Source organism: Xenopus laevis, chromosome 2L (assembly GCF_017654675.1).
Source record: "Xenopus laevis strain J_2021 chromosome 2L, Xenopus_laevis_v10.1, whole genome shotgun sequence".
NCBI lineage: Eukaryota > Metazoa > Chordata > Amphibia > Anura > Pipidae > Xenopus > Xenopus laevis.
Window position 1 is genome coordinate 175,650,593 of NC_054373.1, and position 25,720 is coordinate 175,676,312.

The 25,720-nt window shown below is 39.1% G+C and overlaps 1 protein-coding gene across 1 annotated transcript in view; it reads left to right on the plus strand.

Moving 5' to 3' along the window:
* Positions 1-3,872: 3,872 nt before the first annotated feature.
* Positions 3,873-25,720, plus strand: part of slc36a4.L (solute carrier family 36 (proton/amino acid symporter), member 4 L homeolog) — a 128,061-nt gene continuing 106,213 nt past the window's right edge. The window contains 4 exon segments of the mRNA NM_001092969.1: positions 3,873-3,948; positions 16,601-16,705; positions 17,557-17,668; positions 19,467-19,557. Of these exon segments, the coding sequence (NP_001086438.1) occupies positions 3,903-3,948; positions 16,601-16,705; positions 17,557-17,668; positions 19,467-19,557 (354 nt within the window). The 5' untranslated portion in view covers positions 3,873-3,902.

Consider the following 25,720-nt stretch of genomic DNA (forward strand, 5'->3'; position numbering starts at 1 on the left):
ATTGATTTGGTACATTATATTATCCCCGCACATGCCAATAGGCACTGCATTAACCCTGTAGATGCTATTAATATCAGGAATGAATTGAGTGCATAGCTTGAGGACACTTGCACAAACATATCTTTCACCTCTCCCAAACTCTCTGCTGTTTCTCTCTCCCACAGTGCAATACATATACTTGTGGAGCTCTCTAGAGAAGTCCCGCAGCAAAGAGACAAGTTTGGGGTGTGGGCTCCAGAAAGTGGGACCCTCTATAACTTGGGGCCTAAAGCAACTGGTTTAGTCTTCTTGCCCTTAAGCCAGATGTGCCCTGAGAAAGAATCACTCGTTACATATAAAACGTTTGATTGCACAGGAAGAGAAGTGCTTGGGGGAAGTTACACCATCTGTAGCACCAACATTGTCGATGGGCAGAGACTGAGAGAGAACTTGGTTGAGACAAAGCGATAACAGTAAGTGAACATGTGAAATAAATAAAGGGGTGGTTCACCTTCAGGCTAACTTTTAGGGGCACATTTATTAAAGCGGACCTGTCACCCAAAGAAATTATTCAACTCTTATTTTATCACATTAGTCAAGCAAAATTAACTTTAATTACACTATATAAATTATTTGACTCTTGTTTCCTTCAGTCTGGGAATTCATAATTATAACAAGCAGGCAGCAGCCATTTTGTGGACACTGTTATTAAGACAAGTCTTGTATCATCTCAGAATCTTGTTTGTGCACCAGAATGGGGGACCTGATGTCCATCCCCATGTCCTGGCTACACAATTAAATGGTAAAGAGAACGGGGGAATGTGGGGAGAGCTGTGACATCTAGGAAGTGCTGAATAGAAAGTGAAAGTAATTGTCTGCCCCGCCTCTATGCCATTGGCATAGAGGAGGGGCAGACAATATTTGATTGACAGCTGAGATTTTTAAATAAGCTTACAGCAGCTATGAATGCTTTAATAAGAAATAGAAATTGGATTTCATGTTTAATTTGAAAAGGACTTTTATTATACAGATTTTTGTGTCTGGATGACAGGTCCACTTTAAGCTCGAGTGAAGGGCTAGAATGAAAAAAACTTTCGAATTTCGAAGGTTTTTTTTGGCTACTTCGACCATCGAATTGGCTACTTCGACCTTCGACTACGACTTTGAATCGAACGTTTGGAACTAAAAATCGTTCAACTATTCGACCATTCCATAGTGGAAGTACTGTCTCTTTAAAAAAAACTTCGACCACCTAAAACCTACCGAGGTGCAATGTTAGCCTATGACCTTCCCCATAGGCTTTCCTAGCAATTTCTGATCGAAGGAAAATTGTTCGATCGATGGATTAAAATCCTTCGATCGTTCGATCGAACGAATTGCGGTAAATCCTTCGACTTCGATATTCGAACTCGAAGGATTTAACTTCGATGGTCGAATATCAAGGGTTAATTAACCCTTGATATTCGACCCATAGGAAATGTGCCCCTTAATATACTATAGATTGTCCAATTTATAGCAACTTTTCATTTGGTCTTTCTTTCTTTCTTTTTTTTTATAGCTTTTGGATTATTTGCCTTTCTCTTGTCTTGAGCCAACTTCAAGCGATTTTGGGAGACTGACGCGACACATGGGTTTACAGGCTATTTGTCGCCCGCAGAAGCAAAGATTTACTGCCCATATATTAGTCCCAGAACTGTTTTTGTAATAAACTTGGAGACATGAGCAATAAAGTCTAATTGGTTTTCATTTTTTATTATTTGTGGCTTTTCAGTTATTTAGCTTTTTATTCGGCAACCTGGTTGCTAGGGTCCAAATTACCCTAGCAACCATGCACTGATTTGAATAAGAGACTGGAATATGAATAGGAGAGGCCTGGTTAGAAAATAATAAAAAGCAGCAATAACAATACATTTGTAGCCTTACAGAGCATTTGTTTTTTTAGATGGGGTCAGTGACCCCCCATTTGAAAGATAAAAAAGGCAGAAGAAGAAGGCAAATAAAAAAATCTAAAAATAAATAATGAAGACCAATTGAAAAGTTGCTTAGAATTGGCCATTCTATAAAATACCAATAGTTACCCCCAGGTTTAAAACACTAGCATTACACATAAGCCATTCACTATATATGATATGTGAACACAAACATTAGACTTTTGTCCTAATAGTCATCATTACAAGTGATTGTACTACTGACTGGTAGGTTTGGAGACTGTAAATAAATTACATTAGGAGCTGTGACCATTATGATAATTCCAATAGTGGAGAACCCAAGGACCAGGGCAGCACCATTTTGGGGGCGGCCCTCGGGGTGCCTATTTTTTTTTCTTTTTAAACCCTCCCCACCATCCGCCACCGATTTCCGTAAGAGTCAAACGACAAAGGCAAATAATTAAAAAAACTATAGAAATGAAATAACGGAAGACCAATTGAAAAGTTGCTTAGAATGAGACATTCTACAAAATACTAAAAGTTAACTTAAAGGTGAACCACCCCTTTAAATTAACGTTTAGTATGATGTAGAGAGTGATATTCTGAGACAATTTGCAATTGGTTTTCATTTTTTTGTTATTTGGGGTTTTTGAGTTATTTAGCTTTTTATTCAGCAGCTCTCCAGTTTGTCATTTCATCTTAGAACTTTCATCCTTCTAAAAACAATGAATTTGCTGTGATCTGAAGGGCATCTTTAGCGTGGCTGTTATTATCGTTTGTGGAGTGTTATTTGGCCTTTAAAATTCATAAATGAAGTGCAGCGTGCTCATGTTAAAGGACCAGGAACATCAAAAAAAATTTTAAAAAAAATTGTTAGTATACCACGAAAAAAACCCCCCACCAAGACTAATTAAACTTAAAAATGTTGATGTTACTGGTCCTTTAAAATGAGCACGCTGCACTTCATTTATGAATTTTAAAGGCCAAACGATAATAACAGCCCTGCTAAAGATGCCCTTCAGATCACAGCAAATTCATTGTTTTTAGAAGGATGAAAGTTCTAAACTGAAATTGCAAACTGGAGAGCTGCTGAATAAAAAGCTAAATAACTGAAAAAACGCAAATAATAAAAAATGAAAACCAATTACAAATGGTCTCAGAATATCCCTCTCTACATCATACTAAAAGTTAATTTAAAGGGGTAGTTCACCTTTAAGTTAACTTTTAGTAGGTTATAGAATGGCGCTATCTAAGCAACTTTTCAATTGGTCTTCATTATTTAATTTCTATAGTTTTTTAATTATTTGTCTTTTTCTTCTGACGCTTTGCAGCTTTCAAATGGGGGTAACTGACTCCATCTTAAAAACAAATGCTCTGTAAGGCTACAAATGTACTGTTATTGCTGCTTTTTATTACTCACCTTTCTATTCAGGCCTCTCCTATTCATATTCCAGTCTCTTATTCAAATCAGTGCATGGTTGCTAGGGGAATTTGGATCCTAGCAACCAGATGACTGAAATTACAAAATGGAGAGCTGCTGAATAAAAAGTTAAATAACTCAAAAACCACAAATAATAAAAAATGAAATCCAATAGCAAATTGTCTCAGAATATCCATCGCTACGTCATACTAAAAGGTAACTTAAAGGTGAACAATCCCTTTAACTGTGGCAGCCATAAAGTATAAAGCTCCCTTGTATAAAGAGATTATCCAGTACAAAATGAATGATAGGGGCAATCGTGACGTTGTAGAAGTGGGAGGAGCGAGGCAGAGAGGATATACATTCAGGGACAGGGATCTCCTCTCACAGCGCCTACGCTACGAGAGGGAGAGGGTGGTGGGCGTGTCATGTGTGAGATCCTGCTTCTCATTGGAGGGTTTCTCAGCAGCTGTAGTTGTTTAGGGGCGTGGAAGATGTGTCGCTCGTCGGGCTCCTGCGTGCGAGAAAGAGGATGATGTGGCGGTGCTTCCGGCTTGGGCATTCGGGCTGTGACCATGGACGCGACGGAGCTCGGTGTGTCTGGGGAGGGAGAGGAGATAGGTAGGAACCGTGCGTGGGCCACGCTGAGGGGAGAAGTGCGGGCGGCTTGGCCTAGTGGGAAGAGCCAGTGGCTAGAGAGTAGCGGAGCTCTATGCGCCTGTGCTGACTCTATGGTAACATCTCCCCTCTGTGTTATCTCCTATTAACTCCGCCCCTGTCACTAGTCTGTGCATTCTCTTCATCTGTGTTTTCTCTTCTACATCCTCCTCCCCTTTCACTCTGGGGCTGGCTTACCCCTCGCTCTCCAGCTCAACAAGGGCTTCTGGGAGTTGTATGACAGCTGCCACTATGCAGGAAATGACTTCATGTAGGGGGGGGGGGTATCCTCAAGTCTAAAGCTTCCTGGTACTACCCGTGTCATTAAAAGCTAGCTCCAGTTTTATAGGGCACACAGGGCTATTCCCCCAGCCAACCAGCAGAGTCAGAGTCAGTACCAGCAGTGCACAGCTCCCTTCTCCTGCTTCAATGGGGGATGGAGGAATTGATAAGAGAGACAGAGCAGTGCCAGTGAGAGGATGAGGCACTAGAGAAGGAATTCTTGGAAGCCATTGAGTGAACAAACACCATGTTGCCTTTTCACTTGCCTTTCTGGGGGAGAGGGGGTGGATGAAGAAAGAAGGAGGTTTATATGTTTAGGACAGAGACACACGCTCAGATTTGGGGAGATTAGTCGCCCGAAGAAGAGGAGATGTTTTGCCGGGTGACTAATCTCCCCCAACTGCCTTCCCGCCGGCTACAATGTAAATCGCCGACAGGATGGCACATGGAGAGCTGCCTCACGAGAAAACTTCGGGCGACTTCGGAAAACGAAGAGCTCCAAGTGCCATCAGGCCGGCGATTTACATTCTAGCTGGCGGGAAGGCAGTTGGGGGAGATTAGTCTCCCGAAGAAGAGGAGATTTGTCGCCGGGTGACTAATCTCTCTGAATCTGAGCCTGTGTCTCTGCCTTTAGGGATTAGGGAAGGAAACTTGTCCAGCCACTGTACTACCAATGAGCACTGGATAGTGAAATTAACATTAATCCCAATTGGGAATGTTACTATTTATTAGGGATGCACCAAATCCAGGATTCGGTTCAGGATGGCCAGGATTCGGCCTTTTTCAGCTGGATTCGGCCGAATCCTTCTGCCCAGCCGAACTGAGTTTGCAAATTAGGGGCGGGGAGGGAAATCACGTGACTTTTTGTCACAAAACAAGGAAGAAAAACATGTTTTCCCCTTTCCACCCCTAATTAGCATATTATAATTAGGATTCGGATTCAGATCTGTATTCGTCCGAATCTTTCACAAAGTATTCAGGGGTTCGGCCGAATCCAAAATAGTGGATTCGGTGCATCCCTACTATTTATAATTAAAGCATATTTTATAATAGTACTAAATAGCTCATTTTGATGTTAAAGGGGTTGGTCACCCTTGAGTTAACTTTTAGTTTGATGTAAAGAGGGATATTCTGAGACAATTTCCAATTGGTTTTCATTTTTTATTATTTGTGGTTTTTGAGTTAATTAGATTTTTATTCAGCAGCTCTCCAGTTTGCAGTTTCAGCCATCTGGTTGCTAGGATCCAAATTGACCTAGCAACCATGCAGTGATTTGAATAAGGGACTGGAATATGAATAGCAGAGTTTGAATATAAATACGAGTAGCAATAACAATACATGTGTAGCCTTACAAAGGATTTGTTTTTTAGATGGGGTCAGTGACCCCCCCATTTAAGAGCAGGACAGAGTCAGAAGAAGGCAAATAATTCACAAACTATAAGAGACAATTTGCAATTGGTTTTCATTTTTTATTATTTGTGGTATTTAAGTTATTTAGCTTTTTATTCAGCAGCTCTCCAGTTTCCAATATCAGCAGTCTGGTTGCTAGTGTCCGAATGACCCTAGCAACCATGCATTGATTTGAATAAGAGACTGGAATATGAATAGGAGAGACGTGAATAGAAAGATGAGTAATAAAAAGTAATATTCACAATACATTTGTAGCCTTAAAGAGCATTTGTTTTTTTAGATGGGGTCAGCGATCCCCCCCATCCCATTTAAAAGCAGGAAAGAGTCTGAAGAAAAAGGCAAATGATTCACAAACTATAAGGAATAAATAATGAAGACCAATTGAAAAGTTGATTAGAATTGGCCAGTCTATAACATAATACAAGTTAATTTTAAGTTGAGCCACCCCTTTAAAGGAATAGTTCAGTGTGAAACTAAAAACTGTGTAAATAGATAGGCTGTGCAAAATAAAAAATGTTTCTAATATAGTTAGTTAGCCAAATATGTAATGTATAAAGGCTGGAGTGAACAGATGTCTAATAAAACAGCCAGAATCCAACTTCCTGCTTTTCAGCTCTATAACTCTGAGTTAGTCAGCGACTTGAAGGGGGGCCACATGGGACATTTCTGTTCAGTGAGTTTGTAATTGATCCTCCGCATTCAGCTCAGATTCAAAAGCAACAGATATGACCCTTGTGGCCCCCCCTCAAGTCTCTGATTGGTTACTGCCTGGTAACCAGGGTAACCAGTCAGTTTAAACCAAGAGAGCTGAAAAGCAGGAAGTAGTGTTGTAGCTATTATATTACACATCCAGTCACTCCAGCCTTTATACATTACATTTTTGGCTAACTAACTATATTAGAAACATTTTTTATTTTGCACAGCCTATCTATTTACACAGTTTTTATTTTTACACTGAAAAATTCCTTTAAAGTCCATTTAAAGTGGTCATTTAAATGTCACAGCCCAGTGCTCCCACACCAGAATGTGTTCACGTTTTATCATCGCTTACTGATGTGACTTGTGCCGTTGCAGTTGGTGCTGTTGAAACTACCACAGAGCTTTAACTCTCGACATCCAAAATTAGCCTTTAGGCTCTTTAATGAAGTATGCTGTATTTATAATAGCGATACAGTTATTAAATATATATTTTTCATCATTAGTACTACATTATAATCTGTTTTCTTTCCTATCTCCTCTGCTCAGTTCTTTGTTGAATTTTAACCCTTACCCTGCCAAGCACCTAGCTACTATGTACTTGCAGGAAAAGGCTGTAAAAGCCAAGCCCGTGATACAGGTATGGGATCCATTATCTGTAAACCCGTTATCCATAAATCTCCAAATTACGGAAAGGCCGTCTCCCTTAGACTCCATTATAATCAAATAATCCACATCTTTTAAAACGATTTCCTTTTTCTCTGTTATAATAAAACAGTAACTTGTAGTTGATCCCAACTAAGATATAATTAATCCTTATTGGAAGCAAAACCAGCCTATTGGGGTTATTTAATGTTTACATGATTTTCTAGTAGACGGGGAGGCACATTTATCAAGGGTCGAGTTTGGAATTCATGTGAGTTTTTTTTTTAAAACTCCCATGAACTCGAAATTCGATTTGAATCAACATTGATTAACAAAAGCAAATATTTAAAACTAGGTTGAATAGAATCGACCTGAAAACTCGAATTTAATTTGAATTGAAATGAGTCTTGATTCAAGTTTTTTTCTCCAAAAAAAAAAAAACCCCTTGAATGTCAGGAAGGCTGCAAACAACTCAAAACCGATCCCTGGACGTCTCCCATTGACTTAAATAGCAATGCAGCAGGTTTTAGGTGGCGAATAGCCGAATTTGAGTTCTTAAAGGGCCAGAGTGTGATACATCTCGAAAATCGAATTGGAATTTTTTTAAAAACCTCGAATCGAATTTGAATAACTCCCTAGTCAAACTTGACAGTTTTGGCAAGAAAAAAATCTCGTAAATTAGAATTTTCTGTTCGACCCTTTATAAATCTGTCCATTAAGGTATGAAGATCCTAATTATGGAAAGATCCATTTTACGGAAAATCCCAGGTCCTGATCATTCTGAATAACAGGTCCTATACCAGTACCTACATGATTCTCAGTGAAAGTTTTCTCTTTGCACTAGCAGATTTGCCTCCGGTACATAAAGGCTGAGGGGCTCCCAACCCTTTGCAGCAACAACCGGACATCAGTCCTGCGACATAATCATCGCAATTCTCACCCCCAAAACAGAAGACACAACAGAACCACGTGTCTGTTTGGGATGCCCCTTGCAGCCCCCTGTGCCCACCCACTTACTTGTGTGATATTATTGCAGTTTCATACTTTCATGATTGATTGTTACCTTTTTTTTATTAGCGTTGCAGTTTGATAGTTTGGAGTAAAAAGTACATTTTGCCAATTTTGTATTTGTTAGAATCCAAAATTTATATAATAGGTATGGGATCCGTTATCTGGAAACCCAATATCCAGAAAGCACTGACTTACGGAAAGGCCATCTCTTATAGACTCCATTATAATATAATAATCCAAATTTTTAAAAATGATTTCCTTTTTCTCTGATATAATTAATCCTTATTGGAGGCAAAACCAGCCTATTGGGTTTATTTAATGTTTACATGATGTTTTAGTTGAGAAAGTATGAAAATCTAGATTATGGAAAGATCCATTATCCCGAAACCCCCTGTTCCCTAGCATTCTGGATAACAGATCTTATACCTGTTTATGGTTTTTTAGGTGTCTTTGTACCTATAATACGCAGTCAGGGGACTTTGTTTGCAGACATTGAATTGGCAGCCTCGAAAATTAATATTAGGGTCCCTCCGTGCCACGTTCTCTGGTAAATCTATGCATATTGGGCATAACTGTTTAGAAGACCCCAGTTCATAGTTCATATTGAGGATGTTTAATCTTTGGTTTGTAAGAAATTGTGCGAAATAAATGTGGCACATTGCAGTATTTTTAGTCTACTTTTAGAAAAGTCATAAAACCGGCTGCCTTTAGCAAAGCTTTGTGGTGAGGTATATTCGTGTAGAAAGACATTTTTGTACTCATTTTGGATTCCAGAATGTGTACTTTGCCAAAATATATGGTTTTCAGGTTTTTTTAGCAGTCTTTCCACACATAGGGGTTATTTATAATGGTCAAGGTTTGTGATTTTTTTTTTTTTTATACCTCGAATGTATAACTCGAAGGTTTTCTGATTTATGAAATAACTTGAATGGGAAAAACTCAAACCCGTGAATTGAGGGTGAAACACCTGAAATGCTAATAGAGCTAATGGAGTTTATTGCTCAAATAAATCGAGTTTTCGAGTGAAACCCACTGAAAACCCCCCAGAACATTACGAAGGCTAGTAACATCAAATGGTTCAAGAGAACTCCATTGACTCCTACATTACCTTGACAGGTTTTAGATGGTGTATTTTCAGATTCTAGCTATTTCCAGGGTCAGGGATATAATAAATCTAAAATAAAAAACCTAAAAAAATGTGTTTCTTTTTAAAATGAACATTCGAGTTTTGACTGAAAAATACCCTTGAATTTTTTAGGGTAAAATACAACTCGACCTTTAATAAATAACCCCAGTAATATGCAGATAGTGGCTTTTGATCACAGAGCACGGTTTTTTTTTTTTGATTTTTCGCTCAAAAACTCCGAAAACTTCGGGGTATTGCACGAAACCCAGTGCACATCAAAAAAATCATTGGGTCTTCTCCCAGTGACTTATATGCAACGTCGACAGGTCTGAGATGCCGGATTTTCAGATTCTGACTTTTCCCATCCTCAGGGTTTAATAAATTTGTGTTTTTTTTTAAAAGTCTGATTTTATAGAAAAAAAAAATCACACATTTTTCGTGATTTTTGCATTCGGACTTTAGTAAATAACCCCCTAAGAGTTCAAATGCCACTTGGCTGGCTTTTATTTGGCACAAAACAGTGATTTAGTACACTTGCTTCAAGTGAATAGCAGTCCCACTATAACACCCTCATTGGTGTTCACACAACCACGTTTCTCCAACACTCAGGTGTGGACGTACCCAACTCCCAGAATCCTCTCTGGGACTCACTCTAGACACTCTTGTCTCCCAGGATGGGTTTCTCTCTTCCTCTCTCCAGACCTTTTGGAGCTCTCTCCAACTCTTTAAAGGAGAATTCAACCCGTAACAAAAAAAATCCTACCCCCCTACCTACGTAGACCCCCTTCCCCCCCAGCCTCGGGCAAATGCCCTTAACTTTTTACTTACCCCTCGGTACAGATTCAGGGATCGCAGTTCACCACAGATATCTTCTGAGTCTTCACTTCTTCTTCTGGTGCTTCGGTAATTGCCGTCCATTTCGACGCATGCTTCAACTGCGCATGCGCTGCTTCACCGGTCTCCATCTCAGATTACCAAAGACCTGGAAGATGGCTGCCGTGAACTGCGATCCCTGAATCTGCACTGAGGGGTAAGTAAAAAGTCAGGGGCATTTGCCCGGGGGGCAGCTAGGCTGGGGGGGGAGGGAGGGGGTCCATGTAGGGTATGGGGGTAGGGGTTTGTTTTAGTTACAGGTTGAATTCCTCTTTAATTCAGGGGGCATCACACTCTCTTTCCCAGCTACACACATCTCCTTCCTCCACTGAAGGAGGTTCTCATGGCCCTCACCCTCCTCCACTTCCATTGGAAAGCATTGAGGTGTAGCTCACACCTCCTTTTAAAGGAACTGTTTAGTATAAAAATAAAAACAGGGTAAATAGATGGACTGTGCAAAATAAATAATGTTTCTAATATAGTTAGTTAGCCAAAAATGTAATGTATAAAGGCTGGTGTGACTGGATGTCTAACATAATAGCCAGAACACTACTTCCTGCTTTGCAGCTCTCTTGCTTTCCACTGATTGGTTACCAGGCAGTAACCAATCAGAGACGTGAAGGTGGGCACATGGGACATAACTGTTGCTTTTGAATCTGAGCTGAATGCTGAGGATCAATTGCAAACTCACTGAACAGTTATGTCCCATGTGCCCCCCCCCCTTATAGTCACTGACTAACTCAGAGTTAGAGAGCTGAAAAGCAGGAAGTAGTGTTCTGGCTATTATGTTACACATCCAGTCACTCCAGCCTTTATACATTACATTTGTGGCTAACTAACTATATTAGATACATTTTTTTAAATTTATTTATCCAGTTTTTATTTTCACACTGAACTGTTCCTTTAAAGGGGTTGTTCACCTTCCAAACACTTTTTTCAGTTTGCAGATTGTTCCCCAGAAATAAAGACTCTTTTCAATCACTTTCCATTGTTTATTTTTTTACTGTTTTTCCAAAATCTAAGTATAAAGTTGAATGTCCATGTCTCTGGTGTTTCAGTCTGACAGTCCAGTAAATTAGGAGCAGATTCTGAACTGTTACAATTTTGCAACATTTAGTTGATACATTTCTCAGCAGCATCTCTGGAGTATTAGTAACTATTGTATCAAGTCTAACAGCTGCCTGTAATGAAACCCAGGGATTCTGCTCAGCAGGGACAAAGATAAGAAATGTATCAACTAAATGTATCAATTTAGAACAGTTTACAGGGTCGGTGACCCCCCCCCCCCAGAGCTTCTTTAGAAGGTGAAAAATGACACTTCAATATTAGAAAACCTGTGACACATAGAAAATAGAAAGTAATTGGAAAAAGTCTTTATTTCTGGTGATCTATCTGAAAACAACTAGTTGTTTGAAAGTGAACACCCTTTAACTACAACTTAATTAGCGAACTACCTCTACGTAGGCACCTGCAAAACCCTTACTGGAGCTAAGAATGGAAGCCCACCCTCCTCTCCTCCATTCACTCCAGGGACCCAGTATCCTGCTTTTCCTAAGCTGCTATACAAATACAGCCATGCTTGCTGCAACAACACACACTTTCTATGGAGCCTTATTTTCACCAGTCTAACACTGGTGAAATATACACAATATTTTACACATGTATATCTATGGGTTAATTTTGTGTATGATTGTGATACTGTGCCCCAAGTACCCGCAGGATTAGAATCGCACAGCTGGCTATATAACTGTACTTTTTCCATGATGCCCTTGTCATTACTTACTTTGTATATCGGCTGTTGTGTGCCGGAACTGCATTACATTGTGTTCTTGTTGTTGACACAAAAGCTTCCCCATGAAGGTGCAGTAGTACTGGGCTGAGTGTACACATTACACAAGTGCTGAAATAATCAATGTACACAACTGCCACAGTGGCACCTGCATTGTCCTCGTTCCTCTTCATAATCTACTGAACAACCACCCATCTGATTATTGTGTGAGTGCAGCTTTACTTCAGCAGCGGCACCCACTGACAGTGAAGAACCCATATATTCTGCCAGAGGGAACCAGAAGGGTAACCCTTACACTAAGGAGTGTCGCTAACTTTCTCTTCTCTCTCAATTACTTCTGTAAGTTTCCTAGCGTGACAGCAGCTCATTTCTCCTCTTCTTCAGCTCTGTGCTCTTCACTACGGTGTTGCATGTTTGAATCTGTGCACAGTTATGGGACCTGTTATCCAGAATGCTCGGGACCTGGGGTTTTTCAGATAAGGAATCTTTCTGTAGTTTGGGTTTTAAGTTAATATCATGTAGTGATATCAACTCAAACATTGCCTTAGCCTATTTGGATAAAATACAGTCTATGGGAGATGGTCTTTCTGTAATTTGGAGCTTTCTTGATAATGGATCCCATTTACAGTTACGGGACCTGTTATCCAGAATGCTCGGGTCTGGGGTTTTCCAGATAAGGGATCTTTCAGTAATTTGGACCTTCATACCTAAAATCTACTAGAAAATCATGTAAACATTAAATAAATCCAATAGGCTGGTTTTGCTTCCAATAAGGATTAATTATATCTTAGTTGGGATCAAGTACAGGTATGGGACAGGTATGGACCTGTTATCCAGAATGCTCGGGACCTGGGGTTTTCCAGATAAGGAATCTTTCCGTAATTTGGATTTTAAGTTCATATCAAACAGTGATAACTCAAACATTGCCTTAGCCTCTGATTTATTATGTTATATTATTGTCTCTAATTACTTGGATTATTTGGATAAAATGGAGTCTATGGGAGACGGTCTTTATGTAATTTGGAGCTTTCTGGATAATGGATCCCATATAAGGTACAGGACCTGTTATCCAGAATGCTCGGAACCTGGGGTTTTCCAGATAACGAATCTTTCCGTAATTTTGATTTTAAGTTGATATCAAATAGTGAGATCAGCTCAAACATTGCCTTAGACTCTGATTTATTATGCTGTGTCCCATATACAGGTACAGGACCTGTTATCCAGAATGCTCGGGTCTGGAGTTTTCCAGATAAGGAATCATTCCGTAATTTGGATTTTAAGTTCATATCAAATAGTGAGATCAGATCAAACATTGCTTTAGCCTCTGATTTATTATGCTGTATAATTGTCTCTAAATACTTGGATTATTTGGATAAAATGGATTAATTATATCTTAGTTGGGATCAAGTACAAGTTATAGGTATGGGACCTGTTTTCGGGAATACTCAGGACCTGGGCTTTTCTAGATAAGGGATATTTCTGTAACTTGGATCTTCATACCCTAAAGGGATTATGTCATGATTTTTATGGTGTAGTTTTTATTTGTAGTTTACACTGCAAATAATGTAAACATAACTTTAAATAATTCACTCTACAATATAAAATGTCATTCCTGAACCAGCAAGTGTATTTTTTTTTAGTTGTAATATTGATGTGTAGCTGTATCTCAAGTCATTTTGTCTGGTCATGTGCTTTCAGAAAGAGCCAGCACTTTAGGATGGAACTGCTTTCTGGCAGGCTGTTGTTTCTCCTACTCAATGTAACTGAATGTGTCTCAGTGGGACCTGGATATAACTATTGATTGTTGTTCTTAGATCTACGAGGCAGCTGTTATCTTGTGTCAGGGAGCTGTTATCTGGTTACCTTCCCATTGTTCTGTTGTTAGGCTACTGGGGGGGGGGTGATATCACTCCAACTTGCAGTACAGCAGTAAAGAGTGACTGAAGTTTATCAGAGCACAAGTCACATGACTGGGGCAGCTGGGAAACTCATAATATGTCTAGCCCCATGTCAGATTTCAAAATTAAATATAAAAAATCTGTTTGCTCTTTTGAAAAATGGATTTCAGTGCAGAATTCTGCTGGAACAGCACTATTAACTGATGTGTTTTGAAAAAAACATGTTTTCCCATGACCGTAGGCTGTTTTTGCTTCTAATAAGGATTAATTATATCTTAGTTGGGATCAAGTACAAGGTAAAGGTATAGGACCTGTTATCCAGAATGTTCGGGACCTGGGTTTTCCTGATAATGGATCATTCTGTCATTTGGATCTCCATACCTTAAGTCTACTAGAAAATCATGTAAACATTAAATAAACCCAATAGGATGGTTTTGCTTCCAATAAGGATTAATTATATTTTAGTTGGGATCAAGTACAATTTACTGTTTTATTATTACAGGGAAAAAGGAAATAATTTAAAAATTTTTTGGATTATATGGCGTAAATGGTGTCTATGGGAGATGGTCTTTCGCTTCTTTTGAGCTTTCTGCATAATGGGTCTCTGGATAACGGATCCCATACCTGTAGTTGCATTTCTAAAGCAAATACACCATTTTTTACCAGTGCAGGGCAACTGTACACTTGAATACTTTTAAAAAACTTTCATTTTTGCTGTTAATGTTTTATAAGTGGCATAAAAAAATGACTATGAATTATATATTCATTATAATTAATGAATTATAATCAGTCGGATATAATGTGTCTTTTTGAAGCACCAAACTTGTATTATAATGTATTTTAACGAACCTCCTGTTTTAAAATTTGAGGATATCAGAGGTCACCTTGGAGTTCCACATGTATAAAAAGCACTCGGCCTCCAGCTCCTGGCTTTTTTTATGCATACCTCCTAACTCGCCTGTTTTCAGTGGGACAGTCACGCTTCTGACAGCTCAACCCGCAGTCCCGCGTTTGTACTGGAAAGTCCCAATTTTCTCTGCAGTGAACAGCTAAAAAAAGATACAATGTTTCTAACTTAATTGGCAGAGAGCCCAGAAGAGGTTCAGATAAGATACTTTTGTAACAATTTTGAGATAAGCAAATAAGTAATTGTAACAATTTATATAACAGATCCCTTGGGAGAAGTTAGATTTACAGCATAAAGCAGCGTGCTATGCTTGGCAAATTTTTTGTCCCTCTTTTTATTTCCAAAATGTTGGGAGGTATGTTTATGGTCTTGGAAATCCGAGAGAACTTTTAGGGGCAGATTTCTTAAAGGGGTTGTTCACCTTTGAGTTAACATTTAGGGGCAGATTTACATAGGGTTGAATATCGAGGTTATCGGGTTACCCTCCATATTCGACCATCGAAGTTAAATCCTTTGACTTCGAATATCAAAGTCAAAGGATTTAGCGCTATTCGTTCAATGGAACGATTAAATCCTTCGAATCGTTCGATTCGAAGGATTTCAATCCATCGATCGAACGATTTTTGTTCGACCAAAAAAAGCTTAGAAAGCCTATGGGGACCTTCCCCATAGGCTAACATTGACTTCGGTAGCTTTTAGGTGGCGAACTAGGGGGTCGAAGTTTTTTCTTAAAGAGACAGTACTTCGAATGGTCGAATAGTCGAACGATTTTTAGTTTGAATCGTTCGATTCGAAGTCGTAGTCAAAGGTCGAAGTAGCCCATTCGATGGTCGAAGTAGCCAAAAAAAACATTTGAAATTCAAAGTTTTTTTCCTCTATTCCTTCACTCGAGCTAAGTAAATGGGCCCCCAAGTACGATGTAGAGAGTGATATTCTGAGACAATTTGCAATTGGTTTTCATTTTTTATAAATTAAGGTTTTTGAGTTATTTAGTTTTTTATTCAGCAAAATCTTAAATTTGCATTATAAACCTAGCAGCCATGCATTGATTTGAATAAGAGACTAAAATATGAATAGGAGAGGCCTGAATAGAAAGATGAGTAATAAAAAGTAACAATAACAATACATTTGTAGCCTTACAGAGCATTTGTTTTTTAGATGGGGTCAGCGACGCCCATTTGAAATCTGGAAAGAGTCAGAAGAAAATGGCAAATAATTATAAAACTATAAATAATGAAAACCAATCGAAAAGTTGCTTACAATTGGCCATTCTATTACATACTAAAAGTTTACTTAAAGGTGAACCACCCCTTTAAGTATCATGTTGTGTTTTTTCGAAAAAAAAAAAAAAGTAAATTTTTTGGGGGGTTAAAAAAAAGTAGGGGTTAGTTGCAGAGGTTCCTTTGAACCATTTGAAGATGTTAATAGCCTTCATTATGTTCGAGTTGTTTTTGGAGGGTTTTGCTGGAAAACTCGATCAATTATAGTTTTCGTGTTGTTAACCCCGAACTTACTGATGCAAGTTTTTTCCTTCAATTTGAAACTAGGGATGCATTGAATCCAGGATTCGGTTTGAGATTCGGCCAGGATTTTGCCTTTTTCAGCAGGATTCAGATTCGGCCTGTGCCTGGCCAAACCAAAACCTAATTTGCCACGTTTTCCTTTCACGCCCCTTATTTGGTTTGGTATTCTGCCAAATCTTTCACGAACGATTTGGCGAGTCGGCCAAATAGTGGATTCAGTGAATCCCTATTAGAAACCATTTCAGTTGTGAGTTCAATTGAGGTCTAAAAAGCTCTAAAATTCGACCTTTGATAAACAAACCCCTAAATATCCTATCCTGGGCCGCACTAATTGCTGTTGCTCTGCAGAGTCCTCATTTGTATTGAGGTGACAAATGGAGATCTAATGCCGATGGGCAGATCTATAATTCAGTTTACTTCATTGTGCAAATGATCCTCCCTGTGATTTCTGTGTAGATATGGAAGTGATGAGACCTTTGATTGAAAGTGAAGATCGCTTTGAAGGGACATATGGCGAGAAAAAACACTTGCAACGATATCTCAATTCCGACAACAAGAAAGGTATGTCTATAGAGCAAGAAGAAGAGTTAGAAATGGAGGAGCTGTAGAGAGAAATCCTTGTCCCTCTGCTTTGGTTGCTCATCTTTTAGTGCTTGCTCTTCTAGCCGTCAATGCCTTTAAAGAGTTAACTTTTAGTATGATGTAGAGAGCCTTACAGAGCATTTGTTTCTAGATGGGGGTCAGTGATCCCCCATTTGAAAGTTTGAAAGAGTCAGTAGACCAAGCCAAAAAACTATAGAAATTAAATAACGAAGACCAATGAAAAGTTGCTTAGAATGAGCCATTCTATAACATACTAAAAGTTAAAGGTGAACCACCCCTTTAAGTTAACTTTTAGTAGAGAGTGATATTCTGAGACCATTTGCAATTGGTTTTCATTTTTTATTATGTGTGGTTTTTGGGTTGTTTAGATTTTTGTTCAGCAGCTCTCCAGTTTGCAGTGTCAGCAATCAGGTTGCTATGGTCCAAATTACCCTAGCAACCATGCATTGATGTGAAAAGGAGACTGGAATATAATTAGGGGAGGGTCTGAATACGTAGTAATATTAGTAATAAAAGTCACAATAAGAATAAATCTGTAGCCTTATGGAAAGTTTTGTGTTTTTTTTAGTCAGTGTCTCCTATTTATGAGATGGGAAGAGTCGATGGGAAGAGTCAAAAGAAGAAGGCAAATAATTGAAAAACAATAAAAAAATGAATATTGGTTGAAAAGTTGCTTAGAATCGGCCATTCTATAACATACTAAAAGTTAACATAATGGGGTATCCATTCTCTGGGGTGGAATTGGACATGAATCGACATTATTCGGTAGCATCAGTACTCCAATGATCCTCCTTGTGATTTTTGTGTAGATGAGGAAGTGATGAAACCTCTGATTGAAAATGAAGATGATTCTGATGGGACCTGTGATGAGCACCAGTATTTGCAAAGACATCCAGATTTGGACAACAAGGACGGCCTTACGTATGTATATTCCCTACTTGCTCTCATGTAATCTGGATTTGTTGAGTAAATAGGCTGTGTGAAATAAAGAGCGTTACTTATGTAAGCCTATAGTAAACTGAATGTCACCGTTGCTCTACTATGAACTACACCCATAACTGTGCTCCAGATGAGACTTAAATTCCCAGGCGTAGAGCCCTCGCAGAGGTGTGGAGGTAGGGTGTTATGCAACTGTAAATGGGTGCCTTGCACAATAATTGGGCAAACCAGTATATGCAACAAGAAAAACAGGGCTGTCTGGCACTCAAAGGAATCCACAGGGACAAACAAATAAAGTAAAAAACTGTATTTATTAGTCAAAGTTAAAAATATTATTAAATCTCCATAGGCCCTACGCTTTTGGTAACCTAAGGGTACTTAAAGGACCAGTAACATCAAAATTCTTTACAAAAACATTCGTTAGAATAGAAGGAAAAAAGAACACCAAGACAAATTAAAATTTAAAATATCAAAGCCTTTGTTAAGAAATGACTTAAGGTGGCCATACATGATTAGATCCGCTCGTTTGGCAAGGTTGCGAAACAAGCAGATCCTAACCCGATGCCCACCAAAGGCAGGGCCAAACTATTGGATTACAATGAAGGAAGTGGGCACAGACAGAAAGAGGACCACATTAACTACTAGCCAATACAGTCCTCAATCGACAAAAAAAAATCAAACCTGCCGATCGATACGTTTTTGGTCTGATATCGATCAGGGGGACCCATCAGAAGCCCCCTACACCGGCAGATAAGCTGCCAAATCGGTCTAAAGGACTGATATCTGTAGCTTTAATCTGCCTATGTGAACCTCAATTATTTTCTTATTTATGTATACTGTATATTGTGAGTCAATCCCAAGCTCTGGTAAGTGACAGCAGCCCAGAGCATGTGCTGTAAATCAGAAGCAAGAAAAGGGGTAGTTATTGGGGTATATTTGGAGGATAGCTATGGAGTAACTCTTAATGAAGATTTGTGGTGGCCTTGGACTTGTACAGATGTTCGAAACTTAAGGTGTAGCCTAATTGGTTTAAATGAGAACTAAAGCTTAACTAAATAAGTAGCTAGAAATGTTGTACATGATGTTTTGTGCTTCTGTACCAGCCCAAGGCAACCACAGCCCTTTAGCAGTAAAGATCTGTGTCTCCGAAGATGCCCCAGTAGCTCCCCATCTTCTTTTCTGCTGATTCACTGCACATGCTCTGTGCTGCTGTCACTTACTGAGCTTAGGGACCCACTCACAATATACAGTACACAGAATAGAAATGTCACAATATAAGGCTGATTAGTCATTAATACAGATAATTACTACATGGCAGCACAGAAACCAGTGCAATTAGCATCAGAATTTAATAATCAGCAAACCTGTAGCATCAGCTTATATTACAGGGGAAGCTCATTTTCTGCTGGATAATTAGTGACGAGCCCTAAGCTTAGCTTCTCAACAGCCAATCAGAGCCCACTGAGCATGTGAGTGTCACAGACACTTTCCAAGATGGTGACCCCCTGTGACAAGTTTGAAGTCCTGGATTATTGCTGCTATTGACAAGCTGAAACTTTAGGCTGGTGCAATAAGTTCAGTGTATAAAATATGGCATTTTTAGCCACATAATTTTTTTTAGGGTTTAGTTTGCCTTTAAGCACCTCCTGCAAAGCAGAAAGTTACAGAAATACAATACATTTCTGCAAACTAAAACAAACAAGACCTACGTTACTGACAGTACGACTCTCCTGTATAAAGGTAAATGTGACATTTTACATTGGTGCATTTTCTTTTTCAGGTTCTTTCAAACACTTATACATCTTTTAAAAGGCAACATTGGAACAGGGCTACTCGGGCTGCCTCTGGCAATGAAAAATGCCGGTGTTTTGGTAAGTTCAGATACATTTAATTGCATGTTTAGGGGGTTATTTATTAAAGTCCAAATGCCAAAAACTCGAAAAAAATGTGAGGTTTTTTTTTTTTACTATAAAATCCGAATTTTTAGTGGGTAAAAAAAAAATCTAATTTTTCGGGATTAATTATACCCTGAGGATGGTAAACGTCCGAATCGGAAAATCCGGCATCTCAGACCTGCCGAGGTTGTATATAAGTCAATAGGAGAGGTCTTGAAGATATCCTGATCTGCGCTGGGTTTAGGATTGCCACCTTTATGTCTGGCTGAGACCGGGCGAGGGCGTGTCTGTGATGTCAGTGGGCGGACCCGTGATGTCAGTGGGCGGGGCTATGATGTGGCGATCAGGATTGGCCGATCACCGTGTCAATCAAGGGAATCCCGCCCAGTTTTCCTTATTTGGAAAACCGGGCAGGAAGTATAGACCCGGGCAACCCCTCAAAATACCGGGCTGTCCGGGTCAAAACCGGACAGGTGGCAACCCTAGCTGGGTTCCGTGCAATAATGTGAAGATTTCATGGTTTTTGGGCCAAAATACGAAAAATTATTAAGATTCAAATTTTTCACAATTCTTTAGAGTTTTTTCCCTGCACATGAAATTTTCAGGGAAAATTTATTGATAAATAAGTGGAAATAACCCGTGCAGATTTGGTCTGAGTTTATTTCAGAAAATAATTATTTTTGGATTTTGATAAATAACCCCCTTAGTGTTATTTCATAATTGAACTTTTATCATATATACAAACACTTACAGGGAAAGAGCAGGCAGACAGGTTCTCAAGCCCCGGTGCAAAATTTTAAATGGACTCCCTACTTACTGCTCCAAACACTTATGTTCCACCTCCGCCTTTATGTAGGAATGGCCCCTTCATACTTCAAGTACAAGATCTATTATACAGAATGCCTGGAACCTGGGGTTTCCAGATAAGAAATCTTCCTATAATATGGATCACAATACTTTTAATCTGCTAAAACATTAAATAAACCCAATAGGATTGTTTTGCCGCAGATGTAGATTTGTGAAACTTCGTTATGATCAAGTACATGGTGCTGTTTTATTACAGTGAAAAGGGAAATCATTTTTAAAAATTAGAATTATTCACTTAAAATGGAGGCCATGGGAGATGGTTTTTCCTGTTGTCTATACTTTCTGGATAATGGTTTCCGGGTAAAGCTTGCCTTATTTTTTTTATTTCTGTGACTGTAGGTTAAGTTCTTTTATGCATGTTTTGGGACTGTGAAGAGGGGCAGATTTATTAAGGATCGAGTTGTTTTTTTCCATGAAAATTCGAGTTTTCAAGGTTCTTTTTTGATCAAAATTCTATTTTTCTTGCTAAAAAATTAAATAAAAATTTTGAGATTTATTATACCGACCATGGAAATAGTTTGAATCTGAAAATACACCATCTAAAATCTGTCGAGGACATGTAGAAGTTAATAGCCTTCGTGATGTTTCTGGTTTTTTTTCCGGAGGATTTTGCCTGATAAGTCGATCAATTCAAATGATTTTGAGTTTTCAGGTTGTTAAAACCCCGAACTTGCTGATTCGCGTTATACCCATTCAAGTTTGTTTTAAATTTAGAAACCATTCGATTTGTGGTATATAAAACTGTAAAATGTGACCTTTGATAAATAACCCCTAAATGTCCTTTTTTTTTTTTTTTTAAGTAATACACAAGTTTCCATAAGTCATGGGACCCAAATTACATCACTAAGCATCAATTATAATGATGACATTAAGCACCATTTATATAGTAAATAAAGTACTCCCTCTTGCAAAATATAAGGATTATATAATTATTATTATAATACACAAGTTTCACTGAGTCATGTGACAAATGACATCACTAAGCTTCGATTACAACCAATGACATTATTAAGCACCGTTTATAAGGATATAATTTACAGGATATTCATGGCTCTTGTGTTATTAATAGTGAATAAAGTACCCCCTTTTGTAAAATATCGGGTTATTATAAGTTACCGGGGAGTTTCATGACCATTCGGCCTCGTGTTTTTACACAGGTCATGGAACTCCGTAACTTCTAATATCCTCATATTTTACAACTGGGGGTATTTTATTTATTATAATACACAAGTTTCAATGAGTCATGTGACAGAAATGACGTCAGAACTCACCGTTTATAACTGATGACATCAGAACTCACCGTTTATAAGGATATAATTTACATGATATTCATGGCTTTTGTGTATTATAAGGATATAATTCATGACTTGTGTATTATACATATATATGTATAGAATATTCACATACATATATATTTTTAATATTTAGTTTTTTTTTGTTTTTGCAAATTGCAGTGAACAGTTTAACAACAAATAAAACCCGGTGACAGTTACATGGAGACATTAGCTGATTTACACCGTTTCAAGATTTTACACATTGTAACCAAACAGTACTTCTTCAGTTACACATAGTAAGTGTAAACCAAACCAATAAACTGATCCTGATTTAAACCAATGAACTTGTTGCAATTATTTTGCAGGGGCTGGGAGTACAATGGAAAGGGAAAGGGCTGGTGCTGATGAAAAATGGGAACGGAATGCCCCCTTTTCAGCAGGACTTTTGTAAGCGTATAATCCCATGAGATCATTTATTTAAAGGGATCAGACTTTGTCAGACAACTTAGGGCATCCTTTTTAAAAATGCCAACCTACTGGCATCAGATTATGCATATTTGCAAACACAGACGCCACTTAAGGCCCCCATAAAGGCTGCCGACAGACTGAGTCGGCAGCTTATTGGCCCGTGTGTGTGGGGCCATCCGACGGGCTTCCCCAATCGATATCTGGCTGAAAGTCGGCTAGATCTCGATCAGGCAAGTTACAAAGATCCTGTCGGATCGCGGCCACATCTGTGCATTTATGCAGTTCCGCAATCCGATCGCCCATATCGGATGCATTATGATCCAATCGTTGGGTCCTAGGGCCCACAATTGGATCAGCCCGATATCGCCCACCTCAATGTGGGCATATCGGGGAGAGATTCACTAGTTTGGTGACATCGCCAAACGAGCGGATCTCTGCGTATATGGTCACCTTTAGTTTTTAGTCTAAGAATTTCCCCAGGTCTTTATAAATTTGGATCCCCAAATAGTTTTATGAACATTGTAAGTTGGGTTGGACTTTTCTGGCCAGAACGAGTGTTATGGATTTTTTTTAAAGAAGGGTATTGTCCACCTGCATTGCTGTGGTTTCAGAAATAGGCCTCAATTTTAATCCTTTGGCTTTTTCATAATTGAATACACAGATTCCATTGCACTTGCAGAAAGTACAGTGAGGACTCAACCTGAAGAGCAGTTACCGTGAGACTTGGGGAGGATCTCATTTCTAATCGTGCAACTAAACTGGTTAAGGGGATGGACGATTGAAATTATGAGGGGAGGCTGACAAGGTTCGGGTTTTTCTCTGGGGAAAAAAGACACTTGAGAGGAGACATGATTACATTTTACAAGTACATTAGAGGACATTATAGACAAATAGCAGGAGACCTTTTTACCCATAAAGTGGATCACCGTACCAGAGGCCTCCCCTTTAGACTAGAAGAAAAGAACTTTCATTTGAAGCAACGTAGGGGGTTCTTCACAGTCAGGACAGTGAGGTTGTGGAATAGGGATGTCGCGGACTGTTCGCCGGCGAACTTGTTCGCGCGAACATCGACTGTTCGCGCTCGCCGAATGTTCGCGAACGTCGCGCGACGTTCGCCATTTTGGGTTCGCCTTAGCTGGCGCTTTTTTTTTACCTCTCACCCCAGACCAGCAGATACATGGCAGCCAATCAGGAAGCTCTCCCTCCTGGACCACCCCCACACCCCCTGGACCACTCCCCTTCCATATATAAACTGAAGCCCTGCAGCGTTTTTTCATTCTGCCTGTGTGTACTTCGAAGAGCTAGTGTAGGGAGAGAGCTGTTAGTGATTTGAGGGACAGTTGATAGTAAGTTTGCTGGCTAGTAATCTACTTGATACTGCTCTGTATTGGAGGGACAGAACTCTGCAGGGATTTGAGGGACATTTTAGGTTAGGTAGCTTTGCTGGCTAGTAATCTACCTTCTACTGCAGTGCTCTGTATGTAGCTGCTGTGGGCACTGATCTCTTCTGATCTCATCTGCTGACTGCTGTAATAACCCAATAGTCCTTGTAAGGACTGCTTTTATTTTCTTTTTTGTTTTTTTACTTTGCTACTGTAAGAGCCCAGTGCTATTAGTCTAGCTGTGTTGGCGACTGGGACTGGTGTGCTGCTCCTCCTAGTAGTTCACCACTACCAGCACCAACCAGAGTCAAAATTGTTACAAAGTATCTTATTTGCACCTGTTAGCTGTTCTGAGCTCTCTGCCAAAAGCTAATTAAGTTAGAAACTGTTTTTTTTCTGGCTGTTCAGTTCAGAGAAAAGAGGGACTGGTGTGCTGCTCCTCCTAGTAGTTCACCACTACCAGCACCAACCAGAGTCAAAATTGTTACAAAGTATCTTATTTGCACCTGTTAGCTGTTCTGAGCTCTCTGCCAAAAGCTAATTAAGTTAGAAACTGTTTTTTTTCTGGCTGTTCAGTTCAGAGAAAAGAGGGACTTTCCAGTACAAAAGAGGGACAGGGGGTTGAGTGGTCAAAAGAGGGACAGTTGGGAGGTATGCAAGTGCCACCTAGCTGTGTGAGCTTTTTCACATTCTGTCTAAATAACAATAATAATTCCGTGTCCGTAAACATCACCTGAGTGATGTTTTTACAGCAGCAATAATATATTCCGTACCCACTACTGTATACGTTGACCTTGCAGGCATTGTTTGCCCAGTCTTTAACCAAGTGCCACCTAGCTGTGTGAGCTTTTTCACATTCCGTGTCCAGAAACATCACCTGAGTGACGTAGTGTGATTTCTGCCCTTTACAGCACAAAACGCAGCGCTGTGTCAACAATGTATTTTTCAGAAACATTTTTGCCCTTGATCCCCCTCTGGCATGGCACTGTCCAGGTCGTTGCACCCTTTAAACAACTTTAAAATCATTTTTCTGGCCAGAAATGTCTTTTTTAGCTTTTAAAATTCGCCTTCCCATTGAAGTCTATGGGGTTCGCGACGTTCGCGAACTGTTCGCATTTTTGACGCAAGTTCGCGAATATGTTCGCGAACTTTTTTTCCGACGTTCGCTACATCCCTATTGTGGAATGCCGGGTGATTTTGATTCTGTTAATGCCTTTAAGAGTGGCTTGGATGATTTCATGGACAGACAATATCATAGGCTATTGTGATATTAAAGGAGAAGGAAAGTTTAAACCTAAGTAAGATTTATCAGAAAGGTCTATATAAATACTCCAGTAAACCCTCAAAGTAATGCTGCTCAGAGTCCTCTGTCAAAAGAAACACCACATTTCTTTCCTTCTATTGTGTACTCATGGGCTTCTGTATCAGGCTTGAGCTTGCTCAGTTTGCTCCTCTCCCCCTCCCTGCTGTAATGAGCTATGAGTGAGCAGGGAGAGACTCAGACAGGTCATTTAGATTGAAATGTGTGGCAAAAACACAACTGCTGTTGGAACTATGGCTGAATGACTGAAACCACTGGTTTCCTTTATTTTTAACCTTGTTATGAGCTACGTGGGATCCTGGCTAAAGCCTGATTCTCCAAGTGGGTCTGGAACTTAAAATCTAGATTTGGCATTTTTAAAAAGCTGTGTTGTTGTCCAGATGTGTAATCTAGTGTCATCCGTTGCCATAACAAATCATCTGTAACAAAGATCTAATCTATGTATTTATATAGGTTTATAGGTTGTTTAATGCCAAATTAAAGAGCAAGTCAACCCTATAATAAAAAAAAGCCTAATGCAAGAAAACATACAGTAGAACCCCCATTTTACATCCTATGATTTTAAGTTTTCTCTTATTTTACATTGTTGTTTGTGGTCCCACGTATATATTATGCATATTACATTTCCCTGATTTTACATTTTCCGGGATTTTACACCTTTTTTTCTGATCCTCTGAAAAACATAAAATGGGGGTTTTACTGTAAACAACTCTCCAATATACTTTTATAAAAAAAAATTCCAGTGCTTTTAAAAGTTATTTGTAAAAACAATTGTTCTTGAAATCAGCATCTGCTTAAATCCTGCTTTTTACTAAAGTTGCTAAAGT